Source organism: Orycteropus afer, unplaced genomic scaffold (assembly GCF_000298275.1).
Source record: "Orycteropus afer afer isolate SDZICR_OR568_19922 unplaced genomic scaffold, OryAfe1.0 scaffold00635, whole genome shotgun sequence".
In the NCBI taxonomy this organism is placed as follows: Eukaryota; Metazoa; Chordata; class Mammalia; order Tubulidentata; family Orycteropodidae; genus Orycteropus; species Orycteropus afer.
In genome coordinates this window covers 418,289-435,271 of record NW_006922222.1, presented here as the reverse complement: position 1 = coordinate 435,271, position 16,983 = coordinate 418,289, and the positions used below count along the sequence as shown (strand labels likewise).

Below are 16,983 nucleotides of genomic sequence, written 5' to 3'. Positions count from 1 at the left end.
TGGGGAGGAAGTGGGAGGGGAGCTGTTGCATTGTGGTAAACTGTGATCAACGACATGAGACAAAGTATATGTGAACTGCTGTATGGAAAGTGAATTTGCTCTGTAAATCTTCACCCAAATCACAATTTTTTTAAAAAAAGACTTGCTTTGAATAGCAAAAAGTTGGAAACCACCTAGGTGTCCATCAACTGAAGAATGGATAACCAGACTATGGTACGTACACACAATGGAATACTACGCAATCCTAAAGAATAATGTAGAATCTGCAAAACACTGCAAAATGTGGATGAATTTGGGGGACATTATATTGAGTGAAATAAGTCAATCACAGAAGACAAATATTATATTTGTCCACTATTGTAAAAGTCAATTTTACAAAAAGGAAATTTTCTTTTTTGGTTACCAGGGGTGGGAGGAGAGGGGAGGGAACACTGTTCAATAGGTAGAGATAAGTATTGATTTGGGTGAAGAGAAGGGCACTGTACCAAATGTGAGTGATCAACATGGTGGCACTGAGGACGACATAGAGAGGTACATGGAAGGCGCAGACAACAAAGATGAACCTTTTTGCACATACAGTACTGCGTTGTCAGTGAAGGCAAACATGGGTATATGGGTGGATAGATGGGTGGACAGGCTGAACTGTTAGGTATGTCTATGCAGCAGGGAGTGTATCTAGGACCATGTATAGGGTTAGCAGACAACAGTTCTGCAAGTATATTTGTATGTTCTGTAAGAACTCCCGGGATTATAATAGAGCTGACAAGGGACAAAGTTGTAGTCACTTCTTGGTCACAGCCAGCTACCCAGAGGGAGTGAGTAGTTGAACCTGTGGGCTCGGGTTTTATGACATAAGCCTTTTCTGTTTTTGTTTTGTAGTACTGCTTTCTTTTGTGTTTCGTTTGTTTATTGTAGTGAGACTTTTTGGTTACCTTCTCCTTTCCTTTACTGTATGTTTTTATATATTTTTTCTTTTTAATGAATAGTATGAATATTACATTTCAGAGCTTTAATTTATAACATTCTAGGGTACACTGGTACCGACTTAACTTCAGCAATATACAAGAAATTCTTTATCTATACCGTTCCTTCTCCCTGCCTTTGTTGTTATAGCTAATTATGTCTTAATATTTCCTGTTAACATAATTTTCTCCTTGCCTTTTATATATTTGCATTTAAAAATGTAAAGGACAAAACATTTAGAATTATCAAGCATGAATACCTTATTACTATATCATACCTTAAGTTGTCCATGCATTTGCCTTTACTGAGGCTCTTTCCTTGTATGTATGATCTTTCTTTGAATGACCTTCTAGTATCTTTTCCCTTCCATCTACAGAACTTTCATTGGTATTTTTTATAGGGTGGTCTGGTGGATATGAACTCTCTCAACTTCTGTTTGTCAGGGAATGTTTTAATTTTACCCTTATTCTTGAAAGAGTTTCACTGGGTTTCTTGGTTGACAGTTTTCTTTTTTCCTTCTTCCTTTCAGCACTTTAAATATCATTCCATTGTTTTCTGGCCTACCATGTTTCCAAGGAAAACTCAGCACTTAATCTTATTGAGACTCCTTTGTACAGGGATGTTTGGTTCTCCCTCACTGCTTTCAGGATTCTCTTTAATTTTTGAGAACCTAACTATGATATGTCTTGGTATAGATCCCTTTGAGTTATCTTGTTTGGGTTCTTTGAGTTTCTTGAATTTGTAGATTCATGTCCTTTGTTAAGACTGGGGAATTTATCTGTCATTATTTATTTAAATATTTTTTCAGTCCCTTTCCCTCTCTCTTTCTCCTTCTAGAATTCCCATGATGTGTCTATTAGATCCTTCTTGTCCCATAATTCTATTATATTTTGCTCAGCCTTCTTGAGCCTTTACTCTTCTTTCTCTTTATCATCTGAAATTTTAACTTTCTTATCCTCTATTTTGTTTTTCTCTAATTCACTAATTCTTTCTTTTGCTTGGCAAAATCTGTTGGTGACTCCTTCCATTTTGTTTCTTATTTTATTTATTGTCCTTCTTAGTTGCAATATTTCTTTTTTTAGATCCTCATTTTGTTCTTGCATTATTTTCCTAATTTCTTTTAGCTCTTTCTCTACGTTTTCCCTTAGTTCTCTAACTATATTTAATATTGTTGTATTATATTCTTCCATTTTTCATTATTTGGTCATCCCTAAATATGCGTTCATTTGGATGGGCCATTATTTCTCTGTTCCTTCTTATAATTGTTTGTAGGGGCATTGGAATTTTTGAAGGTGCTAACGTTCTCTATTTTCCCCAGTAATTGAAGTTTCTGTCTGCATATTCTCTGCAAAAACTTTTAGGTGGGCAGAGCCATTGACCTTTGTTTACTGTTTCCTCTCCCTCTCTGTGATAGCTCCTCCCTCCCTATTTTACAGGCAGTCTCTGGATTATGAATGACTTCCACTCCTAAGTCTGTCTTCAAGTTAAATTTGTATGAAAGCAGGAACAGCTAGGTATGGTTCATATCTAACATCAGTTAGTCAAATGTTTGTCTTAGTATATAATGCATCTTGTTATGCATAAAAAGAAATTAAAAGAAACACCTCCAGATACACTATAACATTTTTAACACAATAACAGAGTAGAAATAATAATAATAATGTTTTGAGCATGTTTCTGAGTTAGGAGAGGCAGAGTGCAACCAGTTGGGTGCTGCAGGTCAGTATAGCACAGGACAGGGCAAGGCAGTGCAGTCAGCCATGTAGCTCAGAGCTCTAGGGGACAAGGGCTAGTGGCTGGTCCCAAGCAGCAGTGATGGCAACAGTGGCTGCAGAATAGGAGTGCATAGGCCCAAGGGTTTCCCAGTCTTTGGCTCAGTACAGCTGGCCAAGGAGCAGGCTGGCAGTGGTAGCAGCACCAGCCATCCCACAGAAAGTCATGGTTGAGAAGAGGAAAATGGAGGAAGAGGAGGAGGAAGAGGAAAGGGAGGAGAGCAAGGAAAATACACTATCCAAGGCACAGTGGTACAGGTAGGGAGGATGGTCAGGGGAAAGGTGAGCAGGTGCTGGAGACGTGCCCCTGGGGGTGCTGGAAGAGACTGTCAGAGAGTAGAAAAGTTCTAGTGTGGAGGCAGCAGCTGTGGCATGGTGCCAGCTGCAAAGAGCACAAACTGGAGCAGAAGAGCGGGAGGAGAAGGAAGAGGCTGAGGAGTATTCGGCCAATGAGTGTTGAAAGCTGTGATGAACCAAGCAGCAACACATCATTTCCTCCTGGTGTGGATCCAGGAAGCTAGGAGAGAGAGGGAAGGTTTTGTGGGGGTTGGTGTGTTACTACGGGTTGTATGGAAGTAGGATGTTTGCAACCCAGGGACTGCCTATAATTGGGATTTCAAGTTCTAGATCTCATTTTTCAGCTTTCAATCTCTTCCAAACACACCAGAGTCAGTCTTGGAGTTATCATGTACTAATCACTCCGTCCACTAGGGGATGCAGTTCTCTTTCTGGTTTTCACTCCCTTCCCTTCTGTTTCTGCACTCCTGCTTTAATCAGAAAACCTCCATGCGGAGAGCCCCCTGTGGGGTTGGGTGTTGCCCTCCAGTTTTGCCTGAAGGTTCCTTCCCTGCTCTGTGGGGCTGCTCAAGTGTAAGCTGGCATTCAGGGAAAGTACACGCAGACTTTCCTTCGTTTCAGAAGGAGGATGGGCTGGCACGTCCCAGAAGGACCTCAGGGGGATGTCTTGTTGGTTTCAGAGCCCTAGTGGTCCTGTGGTAGTTGGGGGAGCAGCCTCCACTTAGGCAAGCCACCTCCTGACTCCATGGTGGGGAACTTCCATGGAGTTCACATCAGTCCAACCACTAAGTTACCAGTTCGGGGAATGGTAGTCGCATTCTGAATGGAGCCCCAGGAGATCTACTTTGTTGCTATCAGAGCCTGTCCCAGGGGAAGCAGATAGCTCCCAAGTGCTCCTCAGGGAGGTCAGTCCTGCTGGTTTCAGAGACCTGAGCTCTGGGCTGCACAGGAGGCAGGTAGAGCTCTGACTATGGGAGCAGACTACTGAGGAGGCCTTCTGTAGCAGTTTGCAACAGCCTGGGAACCAACAATTCCAGGTCCAGGAGAGGGTGTCACGCTCTGGTCAGACTCCCATGGACAACTACCTTGTTGCTATCAGAATCCTCCCAGTAGGCTGTTGGCTACAGGTGTAGCCTCCATTAAAGATGTCTGCTTCTTGGCACACAGCAGCCTCAGCTAACAGCTCTCAGGATCAAGCAGAAGTAGGGGCAGACTAACCCTAAATGACCCCCAGGAAGTTTGTCTTGTTGGATTCAGAGGCCAGAGTGCAGGGAGGCAGGTAGAGTGCTGACTATGGGAGCAGACTCCACCGCACGGGTCTTTTACAGCAATTAACAGCAGGCTTACAGGTGATAGTGTCCAGGCAGAAGAGGAGCTGAACGCCTTGTGGGCCACATACCACACATGGCCCACGCCCCAGACGGCAGAAGGATGTACTAACTGAAAGCAGGGACTTCAGTGTCAAAGGGCCTGGGTTCAGTGCATCTGACCCTCTCTAGCCCTTTGCCTTCAAGGACCAAGGACCATTAATGTTTCCAAGTCTGAAAGTCTAAAACTGCAAACTGGGAGGGAGCACACTGCTCTCCCAGAACTGCTGGGTCAAAGCAGGGAGCACAAAGCTAAACACCTAGCCTGGGGCTTGGCACAGAGACAGGGTGACGTTGGCAGCTGCTGTTGCTACAACTGCCTGCTGGGACTGTGCCCTGACAGAGACAGGACTACAGACAAAAACTTAATCAAGCTCAGCTCCTATGAGAAAGACACTGCAGATGCAGATGCAAAATACAATGGGATCTGTGTCCTGGTAACAGTGTCACGAGGCACAGGAACAGAACAGAGCTGAGAGTGATTGTGAAGAGGAAGAAGAAGCAGGCATTGGATGAACACATTTAATTCTCCTAACAACGCTGAGACAGATACCATCATCACCCCCATTTTACAGAGGGGGAAACTGAGGCACAGAGAAGTTAGGAAACTTGTCCCGGACTACACAGCTAGGAAATGGCAGAGCTGGATTGAGGAAGTCAGCCACCAGAATCTATGCCCTTGACACGTACCATGCTGCCACCTCCTTTGGCTGTCCTTTCCAAGGGTGCAGGCAACACCCTCCACTGGGCAATGAAAGACACACACCTGGGAGCCATCCTTGATTCCTCCCTCCTTCCCTCACTTCCAATCCATCACCCAATCGCAGGTATTTTAAACCTCGAAACCCAAACCCAGATTCTGACTCATAGCAACCCTAAAGGACAGGGCAGAACTTGGCCCCATAGGGTTTCCAAGGCTGTAAATCCTTATGAAAGCAGACTGTCTCATCTTTCTCCCATGGAGCGGCTGGTGGGTTCGAACCACTAACCTGGTTAGCAGCCAAATGCTTTAACCACCATGCCACCTCAAGTGTCCCTTAAATCCAAGCCCCATGTACCATTAACTACGCAAGTATTTGCCCTTATCTCTCAGCCAGAAGGAGGCCTGGTCATCTACTTCCCAAATACTAGCCACTGAGAACCCTACAGGGCACAGTTCTACTCTGATGCACACGGGGTCACCAGGGGTCAGAACTGACTCCACAGCAACTACTTTTTCTGTTTTCTCAGCAACAGTGCAGTAACTGGTCTCTCTGCCTCCAATTTTATCTCCCACAAAACATTCTCTGAACTAATCCTAAGATTTGTCAAGATGAAAACAGGTGGAAGAGAAGTTGTAAAGAAAAGAATTCAAATTATGCTCTCTTACTAATTAGCTGTGAGACTCTGAACAAATGTCTATGCTTCAGTTTCCTTCTCTTAAAAATAATTACGGATCCCAAATGGAGTTGTTGGTTTGGTGACTGGAAGAGACCATAGGTAGGCAAAGTGCCTAGCACAGCTGAGGCATTCAGTAAGGCCTCGATATATGACAGCATTCTGATGTCAGAGTGTCTCCTACAAAACACAACAGGAAGGTCTACACTGGTCCATTTCACTTCAGCTCCTTCAGAATCCTCTATATCTGCTGCAGGAGATTTTCTGAATCCAATTTTAAATGAGGATTGCTTAAAAACTGTAGTCTAAGCACAAGAGACACTGAGAAAAGCAATGAACTACAACCTAGGAATAAGGTGAGTCACAAAAATTCTGGAAAACTGATGCTACAACAGATGATCACAATATGACTTTCTGGCTAATACAGAAGATATGAGCCTATTTTAAAGAATAGAAGCTCCTTAGTAATTTGGATACAAGCTTCAGATCTCATTTATCTTGTCTTGTTCCATGAAGGACCGGAGGCAGTACTGTGTGCTATTCAGAAGCAACTGGCAGGTTTATCATTTCCAAGTCACACTTACCATGTTGGCATCGATGACCTGACCTTTGCCCGAGCGTGTGCGTTCGTAAAGGGCCATAATGATGCCCAGAGTGCACATGAGGCCACCGCCACCAAAGTCAGCCAGGAGGTTCAGAGGGGCATACGGATTCTCACCGCTTCTGCCAATTTTTGACAGAACACCTACATCGTTAAAAAAAATATTGGGAAAAACTGACTATAAAGTTAATGTCTTTTAAATCAACACATGGACATCTCAAAGAAACAAGCAATGTCCCACTTGCCGAGACTGTGAAAAGTAGGACATACTTTCCAAACCTGAACCTGCTCAGCATACTTCTAAATAGGATTTCTCTCAAGCCAACCTCTGCGTTTTGTTCTGTTTTCCTCCCTCTCGCCAAAACTTTAATCCAAATGACATTTTCAGAATTTTATTGCTAAGATTTTATTTCCTGAGTTTTTGGCAGGGGAGAGGATTACTACCAATTTACTTTATGGCTTTAAAACAATATAATGTAAAAATATATATATGTGTGTGTATGTGTATGTATATATACATATATAAAATGTACTACCAGGGAGCTCTGGTAGCATAGTGGCTAAGACACTTGCCTGCTAACCAGACAGCTGGCGGTTCAAACCCACCAGCCACTCCTCGGAAGGAAGGTTGGGCAATCCTACTTCCATAGTGATACTGCCTCGGAAACCCAAGGAGGGGTCGCTATGAGTCGGGTTTGACTCGACGGCACATAACAACAACAACAATGTACTACCATTCTTTTAAAACACACACACATACATATATTTTATTGTTTTAGGTAAAAGTTTATACAGCAAATTAGGTTCACATTGAACAGTTTTGATACAAACTGTTCCATTCTGTTTACAATTTCCACATGTGTCAGCACTCTCCCGATTTCCTTCTGTTTGTTCTGTTCTCGTAGATCTCGTTTCCCCTTCCCTGCTTGTCTTCTACCCTTTGCTTCTGGGTAAATGCTGCCCATTTCATCTCATATAGTTAATAGTTTAAGGAAGCACATTACTTATGGGTGATATTGTTTATTTTACAAGGCAATTTATCATTTGGCTGAAAGTTAACCTTCAATTCCAAGTTCAAAGGGTATCTTAGCATGATAGTCTCCAGGGTTCCTCTAGTCTCCATCAGTCCCGTAGATCTGACCTTTCTTAGGAATGAATTTTGTTCTACATTTTTCTCCCATTCTACTCAGGACCTTTTCTTGTGTCCCTGGTCAGAACAGTCAGTGCTGGCAGTCAGGCACCATCTTAGTTCTCCTGGTCTCAGGTTAGAAGAGGCTGTGGTCTATGTGGGCGATTAGTCCTGCGGACTAGTTTCTTCTTTGACCCTTTGTGTTCCCTCACTCTCTTTTGCTCCATAAAAGTAACAACCAATAGTTGTATCCTAGATGGCCACTTGCAAAACTCTTAATACCTCAGATGCTACTCACCAAACAAGGGTGTAGAAAGTTATCTTTGTGAACGAGGTAATGCTGATTAAGTTATTCCTTGAAAGTACCCCATTCTTAATAGGCAGTAATACCAGAAAATAATCATACACAAGAAAAACAAAAGGGATTAAATACTAAAATAGATGTGAAAAGCCCATTCTACATTTTTTCCTCAACCTTCAAATGTATTAAACAAACAAACAAACCCACTGCCATTGAGTCAATTCTGACTCAGCGACCCCATAGGACAGAGCAGAATGGCCCCATAGGGTTCCCACCAGGGCTGTAAATCTTTACAAAAGCCGACTGCCACATCTTTCTCTTGCAGTGTGGTTGGTGGGTTTGAACCACTGACCTCTTGATTAACAGTCAAATGTTTTAGCCACTGAAACATCAGAGCTCCTTTTAAATGTATACTCGCAGAAAACTTAAAGACTTCCTTTAGCCAACAACACACAGTTTTTAGAACTCCAGAAATCAGGCTATTCTGAGACATGTTCTCACAGGCAAGGGCTCTAATGAGGGGGTTTGGGTTTTGCTAGCTGCCATCAGCTGGCCCCTGACACAAGGAGACTGGACTGCTGTCATCAGAGGGTTCTTGTCGGCTGATTTTTAGGAGATCACCAGGCCTTTCTTCCTGGTCTCTCTGCTCCTGGAAGCTCCACTGAAATCTGTTCAGCACCGCAGCACCACAGGGGCCCCTACAGAGGGGTGGCCGGTGGCCGCACTTGAGGTACACTGGTCAGGAGTTGGACTCGAGTCTCCCACATGGAACAATCTGACCACTGAGCCACCACTGCCCTGCCAGAGGCTACTATGCCCTCCAAAAAAAACAAACCCACTGCCACTGAGTTGATTCCGACTCACAGTAACCCTACAGGACAAAGCAGAACTGGCCCATACAGTTTCCAAGGCTGTAATTTTTATAGAAACAGACTGCCCCATTTTTCTCCCATACAACAGCTGGTGGGTTCAGACCACCCAACTTTCAGTTAACAGCCTAGAGCTATGCCACTGTGCCACCAGGGCTCCTAAAAGGTTACTGGGACTTGAAATTCATAGGCTTTTTCTAACATTCACAGGCACATGGAATGATGACTCATAGGCAATGATTCTCAGTAAGAGGTGGGGGAAACAGTAAGCTGCCAGACTCAAATTATATCAGCATTTTCAAATCCATACAGCAGCTGCCCCTCCTATAACCAAGGGTCTCTTACTTCCTACTAAGTGCTTGCCTGAGAAATTCACTCCACAAATGTAGTGAATAAATGTTACGAGTGACAGTATGTTCTCTCTCGAATGTGTTAAGGCAGGTAAATAAAAGGTTGAAACTAATTGTTCTAAGAATCCAAACCAATGTTTTTAAAACAAGGATGTTTTCCTTACTGATTCTGATAAGTATTTAAATGGTTACTGTGGTAGTTATGTTTGTGTGTCAACTTGCCTGGGCCTGGCTGAATGGCTGGGCAGATGGTGATAGTTATTCCCCATGATGAGACTGCCAATCAACTCCATGGTGGGATCTACCACAAGCAGCTGAGTAGCTGCCTTTGGGATGTGTTCTGCTTCCTGTATATAAGTACTTTTGGGAATAGTCTCTAGCATATGGCACACTTGGACCCTGCATGTAGCCGGGTCGTTGTTCAGCAGCCTGCCATGCTCTGCTGACCTTGGGACTTACGATGGACTTAAGTTAATGGCCTGCCGTGTGGTTTGGTAACACTGGGACTATGCCTTTTTACTTGTCAACCTTGGGGCTTCTGAGCCTTAGCAGCCAGCAGGTGTCTGAGTGAAGAAACGCCTCTAGCTCCAGTGGGCTGGGAGTAGGAGGCAGAGGTGGACTCCAAGGTTGAGGGGCTTTCACCTAGCCTCTAGAGCCTGGTACTTAACTTGGACTTAAAGCCTCCAAATTGTAAGAATAAACTCCTGTTTGTTAAGGTCATCCCATTTGTGGTATATTTCTTGTCAGAGCGGCACTAGTAGTAATCAGAATAGTTACCCTTCAAAAATCTTTTTAATAAATGTAATCATAAATCTTATCTGGGAAGAAATCAAAAGTATAGGAACAAAGTACTTTTCCAACATACCTGACAAAGCCAAAAAGTTGATGTCGTGCCCTGCTGCTCCCGAGAGCCTTCCTGACTGGCCAAACCCACTCAACCTGGCATAGATGAGCTGTGGATTCTCCCGCTGCAGCAGCTCTGGGCCCAGCTGGAGCTTCTCCATGACCCCTGTGAATCAAAGGAACATTTTCTAAGAGCACGAGTTGAGGATGAGCACAATCCCTTCTCTGCAGCAAACATAAAACAGGGTTGTTACAGTACCAGTAACATCACTGGTGTGCTCCCAGTGTTACAGTGAAGCCATCATTTCTGGAATGTGTGGCTTCCCTGTTTTCCTCCAGGCATATCCAAGGCTATACAATCCCCTGAGCAGGAATCACATCCCTTCAGTCAGTCCCTTTGAGGCTTTGCCAATCCTCTCCTCATTCACTTATAAATGGTTTCTTCTCTTGGAACTCTTACCCTGGGTCTCTATGCAGTTAATTTTTACGAACTGTTACTCCCTGGGTAACACAGTTAAGCACTTGCCTACTAACCAAAAGGTTGGTAGTTCAAATCTACCCAGAGGTGCCGCAGAAGAAAGACGTGGCATTCTACTTTTTTTTTTTTAATTTTTATTGTGATATGGGTAAAAGTTTACAAAGCAGTTTCACTTTCCTTACAGCAGTTCATATACATTTTGTCTCATGATATTGACTGCAATTTCCCACAATGTAACAGTGTGATAGTTGGAGCTGTTTGTCAACTTGGCTGGACCACAATTCTGCGTGGTTTAAGCTGTTGTGATGTGGTTACTCCCATGATGGGATCAGATGACTATGTTCCGAATGGCCAATTCGTTGAAAGGGAGTTTCCCTAGGGGTGTGGCCTGCTTCCAGTATATCTGTGGACATGCTGGGAAAAGAGACATTCTTCTGTGGATCAGGATTCTGTTGTGCTGCCTACAACTGTCCGTGAGTGAACAATCCACCATTCGGCCTGGAGATCTTGGATTCGTCATTCGTTGGAGTCAACAGCCAGTGTACTGCCTGCCAGCCTTCAGCTCCTCAGCCCCTGCAGTTGCAACAGTCAGGAAAAGCCTCCAGCTTGACGTGGAAAAGCCTCCAGTTTGACATTTGATCTAGGAACTTTGGACTTGCCAACTTCTATAAGTGTGTGAGCCATGTTCCTAAGATAAATTTCTATATATATATACATATATATAAGCTTTACTGTTTTTGTTTTCTAGAGAACCCAGTCTAACACAAACAGCTCTCTTCCACTTCCTCCCATAGTTACCTCTTCCCTGTGTCCTTCCCTCCCATGCATTCCTGCCCCAAGCTGTCTCCCTGTGCATACACAGCCCTTCTGTTCTCCCATGATTAATCTCTCCAAGGAGTGTATCTACTTGATGTAAATGTTCAGCCTGTCTTTTATTTGGTTGGAAGCCACAGGAGTTCAATTCCAGACCTGAAGGGTAGCTAGGGGCCATAGTCTTAGGGGTTTCACCAAGCTCTATCCGACCAACAAGCCTGGTCTTTATATGTATGTATGTATGTATGTATGTGTGTGTATGTGTGTATATATATATATATATATATATATATACACACACACACGTAACTTTGAGTTTTGTTCCACATTGTTCTCCCACTCTACCTGGTATTCTACTTCTGAAAGGTCACAGCCATCAGAAAAAATCTATGGAGCACAGTCCTACTCTAACAAACATGGAGCTGACATGCGTCCTGATCGACTCAACGGCAACTGGTTGTACTCCCCTTAGGACTGTTCTCTTGCTGCACTGCATCTGTGCCTAGCTTCCACCCTGAACTATACTGTGCACCCATACGTCCTATCTTTCCCGTCAGCTCAGAAGCGCCTCTGGCAGGACTCACGCCTGCTCTGTTTCTACAGGCTCACGAAGTACCTAGCTTAGGACATTCACATAAGAGCTCAGTAAACATCTGCAAACAAAAAGGTTTACCACAGTATCTGAAAGCTGTTTGCTATCAACATTTATTGCACAAAACCGTGGCACCAGAAGTCTCCTGGGATTATTTATTGTCATTGTTAGGTGCCATCAGGGTGATCCCAACTCATAGTGACCTCATGGGACAGAAAACAGACTGCTAGATCATTCTTCCTCAGAGTAGCTGGGTTGGTTCAAATGCCAATCTTTGCTTAGCAGTATTTCTGGTAGCACAGTGCCTAAGGCATTTGACTGCTAACCAGAAGGCTGGCGATTCAAACCCACCAGCCACTCCTCGGAAGGAAGACTGGGCAATCTATTTCCGTAGATATACCGCCTCAGAAACCCAAGGAAGGATCGCTATGGGTCAAATCGACTCTACAGCAGTGAGTTTGGTTTTGGTCTTTAATGAACTCACTGCCTTTCTCTTAAGGCTACCATTAACCTCCAAAGCAGATGAATTCCAGTCATCAATCTAAGTAAACACCAGCCACCAGCCTGGCTGCTACATCTATATTCACAGCTCTACCTTCCTCCTAACTACCTTGCAAAAATAATTTAACCTTTAAATGAGGGATCGTTATATAATGTTACTTATTATATTATTATGATCTTCATATATGACTGTGAGGATTAAATGTATTAACACATTTAAAAATGCCTGATCCCCAAAAGGCATCCAATTCATTCACCAAACATGTACTGACTTCCTGCTACATACCAGTCAATGTTTTAGCTTGTACTGGAAGCAATATGAGACTGGAGTGGCACTAAACTGCAACACCAGTTTGAAAAAGACTTTTACACCAATGTCAAGGTGGCAGGTACAGAAAGACCCCCGGGTCAAGGTAAGGAGGAATGACTGCATCAGTGACGTTAAAAGAGGGGTGGCGTGAAAGGAAGGTATTGGAGTCAACAATGAAGTAGCTTTTGACTCAGCAAGCTGGGTCGATACTGGTTCCAATCACTGAGATAAAGAATTCAGAAGATGGAGATGCCATTTGGGGAAGGCAGATGGGCACGGATTAGGATCTCTAAATTGCAGGGCATGGTGGACTGCCAGAGGGACATGCAGGCCAACAGTCTGCAGCTTTGAAAGTTTGGGGCATCATCATCAATGTCTAGGAAGTGAAAACTACTGGGAACGGATAAGGTGGCAGGAGGCAGAGTGTGAAAGAAATGGGCTCAGGCTGAAATCTGGGTTACAGTTAGCCTGGTAGAGGGTCAGCGAAAAAGAGGAAGGCCCTCAAGATGGATTGAAACAGCAACCGCAAAAAAAACGAGCTCCAACGACAACGACTTTGAGGATGACGCAGTATCTGACCAAGCAGTGTACTGTTCTGTTGTAATAGCGTCGGAACCACAACGACGGCACTTAATAACAAGATGGTTAGCCTGAGTCTTGATGGTTTTAAAGAGCACACCACCCCCACCCTCACCCTCACCCCCAAATGGTACCAACATGTGCTTATATACATATACGCAGTTTTCCGGGCACAAAATCTTTAGTTTTCATTAGTTTCTCAAAGGGTTCATGACCTTCACATAATTAAGAAAGGCAAACAGAAAGGGGCAGTGAAAACAAACTTTGGAAAGAATCAGAACTTTGGAATGAGACATAAGAAGAACCACGGCAACAAGGGGAATCTTGGAATTTAAAGACGTAAAACCTTTTCGGGGGACGTATGATGCACATGAATACTATCCCATGCAAAAAAAAGATTAGAACGGCAGGGACGGAAAATGGTTCACGTGGTACAGGGTAAATGTGTGGCGGGAGCAGCTTCGCTGTCGCGTCAGGCCCTTCCCCTTCGCACGCCCCTTCCCTGGCCAGTTGGGTGTTGGACCCCTGAGCCCCAGGCTCACCACGGCGGAACGGCTCCAGCACCACGTCGGCCCGGGAGCACAGACGCCGCACCACCGCCGCGCCTTCCGGCCGCTTCACGTCCACAACTAGAGAGCGCTTGCCCCGAGACAAGTGGCTCACGTCGCCGCGGCTGCCGGGCCGGTCCACACGCACCACCTGCGCCCCGAAGTCCGCTAGGACCATCCCGCAGAACGGGCCTGGGGCCAGGCCGGCCATCTCCACGACACAGATTCCCCGCAGCGCCATAGCGTTCACGGGTCCTACGTGACGGGGAAGAGACTGAGGACGCTGGCTTTACTGACCCCGAGTGCACTAACCCAGGAGCACGCCCCCTGTCCTAGTGCGCCTGCGCGCGGCCGCAGAGTCTGCGTACTGCAGCCATTTCTGCAGGGCGTCCAGGTTCCGGTAGGGGGGGATTAGTTTTGCTGCTCTCCTTTTTTGCTTCTGCATTCTACTCTTAAGTCATTTCTGGGTTTGACGTTGGCAGTTGGAGCCTCTCACTGTCATCTCTGAACGCTTTTAGTGTCACCGATGCGATTCACCTACTGTTGGGCCACTTGAGCCTGGTCGTGCCTGGCCGTGGAGAAATGAAAAGTACATAAACCAAAAAGGAACAGTGCAAATGTACTTCTTAGGTACCCCATGATTTTTCCAAGTTGAGACCCCTGGTAACTGCTTTCAATTTCAAGTTATAAACTTCTTGAATTACATGTTAAAAAAAAAAAAAAACTTTTTGCTTGGGTATGTTGTGTTCAAGCCACACAGTGAACCAATTTAACATCAGACGCACATCTGAGGAACAGGGACGATAAGAGCTTTAAAATTTTCATTGGTTACCTGCCATTTCTAGGAGCTCTGGTAGCATAGTGGCTAAAGCACTTGACTGCTAACCAGAAGGCTGGCGGTTCAAACCCACCAGCCACTCCTCGGAAGGAAGGTTGGGCAATCCTACTTCCGTAGTGATACTGCCTCGGAAACCCAAGGAGGGGTCGCTATGAGTCGGGGCCAACGCGACGGCACATAACAACAACAACAACAACAACCTGCCATTTCTAGGGATATACTTACAACTTCTAGCATCTGTTGACTTTAATGCACAATCGTTTAAAAAGTACATAATAAGGAAGTCACCAGAAGGTGCACAAGAGTAAAAAAAAATTAATATAATAAATGTTGTTGTTGTTGTTATTTGCCGTCGAGTCGGCCCCGACTCATAGCGACCCCTCCTTGGGTTTCCGAGGCAGTATCACTACGGAAGTAGGATTGCCCAAGCTTCTTTCCGAGGAGTGGCTGGTGGGTTTGAACCGCCAGCCTTCTGGTTAGCGGTCAAGTGCCTTAGGCACTATGCTACCAGAGCTCCTAATATAATAAATAATTACAAGTAATTTTTGTTCTGTTTTCAAAATAGTGCCTGTGCCTAGGCAGCTTGGTGGCGTAGTGAGTAAGGTGTTTGGCTGCTAACCATAAGCTCGGTGGTTCAAATACACCAGCTGCTCTGTAGGAGGAAGATGAGGCAATCTACTTCCAATCTATGACCCAATGCGGTGGCTGTAAGTGCAATGGGTTTGGTTTGGTTCTAGGCAGCCTCACTTTATCTATCTATCTATTTATTTATTTATTTATCTGTGCTTTGGTGCAAATTTACAAAGTAAATTTGTTTTACTTTCAACAGTTCATGCACATTGGATTTTATGCCCCCCCCACATTACCATCCCCAACCACAAAAAACTCTTCTTCCCTCCCCTCCCTGTGACTACCCCCTCCCTGCACACTTCTTGACTATGCATTCCTGTCTGTCCAGCCTTCCCTCTTTGCGAATGCTACCCCTCTGATGTCTCATGTCTCACTGATCTAAGGGGTACATCTCCCGAGAGTAGGTGGGTGCATCGCCCTAGGGCAGGTGTTCTGCATATAGGTCTTCCTACTGTTGGGCTTCCTAGTCTGTCTCAGTCTGCAAGCTGTCCTTCTACCTGTGCACCATGTACACCCCACTGGGTTTGAAACACCGGTGGCACAGACTCAAGACTCACAGCAACACGTCACCACAGTAGGACAAACTGACAGACAAGTCTGTCTCCCTTAGTTGTTGGAAACGTCTCCAGCCTCTCCTTACCTGGATCCCTACTACTGCCTCCTTGCTCTATCCTGGGACCCCTGGCCTTTTTCTGTCCTTCCCCCACCTCCACTTTCCTGTCTTGCTGCATGTGGGGCGTGGCCAGGGTTCCCTCCCCTCACCTGGATCCCTGTGGCTGACTCCTCACTCTGTCCCAGTCCCCCTGGCCTTTTTCTGTCTTTTCTCAAAGAATTGGCCAGGGAAAACCTTATGAATAGCAGAGAAACACTGTCTGATACATTACTGTACATTATTATGAATAGTCTGGAAATATTGCGCAATACAGAGGAGGAGGATGAGTCAGTAAGATTAGAACGCTCTCAAAGTAGGACTGGGAAAGAGCTGCATCATCAGAGTAAAACCAGCCTTACTCACATGGATAAGGTAAACCTTTCAAAACCTCCATTTGGTGATGTGGCACCACTCAAATTGAGGAGAAACAGCTGCAAACATCCATTAATAATCGGAACATGGAATGTATGAAGTATGAATCTACAAAAATTGGAAGTTGTCAAAAATGAAATGGAATGCATGAAGATTGATATTCCAGGCATTTGTGAGCTGAAATGGACTGATTTTGGCCATTTTGAATCAGACAATCATATGATCTACTATGCCGGGAATAAGTTTAAAGAGGAATGGCATGGCATTCATCATCACAAAAGATATGTCAAGATCTGTCCTGAAGTACAATGCTGTCAGTGATAGGATCATATTCATACGCCTGCAAGGAAGACCCATTAATACAACTATTATTCGAATTTATGCACCAACCAACAAAGCCAAAGATGAGGAAATTGGAGATTTTTATCAACTTCTGCAGTCTGAAATTGACCGAACATGCAGTCAGGATATGTTAATTATCACTGGTGACTGGAATGCAAAAGTTGGAAACAAAGAAGAATCACCGGTAGTTGAAAAATTCCACCTTAGTGACAGAAATAATGCTGGAAATCTCGTGGTAGAATTTTGCAAGACCAGTAACTTAATTCATTGCAAATACCTTCTTTCAACAACACAAACGGTGGCTGTACACATGGACTTTGGCAGATGGAACACACAGGAATCAGATTGACTACATCTGTGGCGAGAGGCTCAATATCTTCAGGCAAAACCAGTCCAGGAGCTGATTGTGAAACAGACCATCAACTGCTCATATGCAAGTTCAACTTGAAGTTAAAGACA

General features: G+C 44.6%; 1 protein-coding gene across 1 annotated transcript in view; it reads right to left on the bottom strand.

The window, feature by feature from the left end:
* Positions 1-13,931, bottom strand: part of AMACR (alpha-methylacyl-CoA racemase) — a 36,111-nt gene extending 22,180 nt beyond the window's left edge. The window contains exons 1-3 of the mRNA XM_007956557.1: positions 13,685-13,931; positions 9,892-10,035; positions 6,361-6,521 (exon numbers count right to left, since the gene is read on the bottom strand). Coding sequence (XP_007954748.1) covers positions 6,361-6,521; positions 9,892-10,035; positions 13,685-13,931 — 552 coding nt within the window. The remainder of the gene's footprint in view (positions 1-6,360; positions 6,522-9,891; positions 10,036-13,684) is intronic.
* Positions 13,932-16,983: the final 3,052 nt, after the last annotated feature.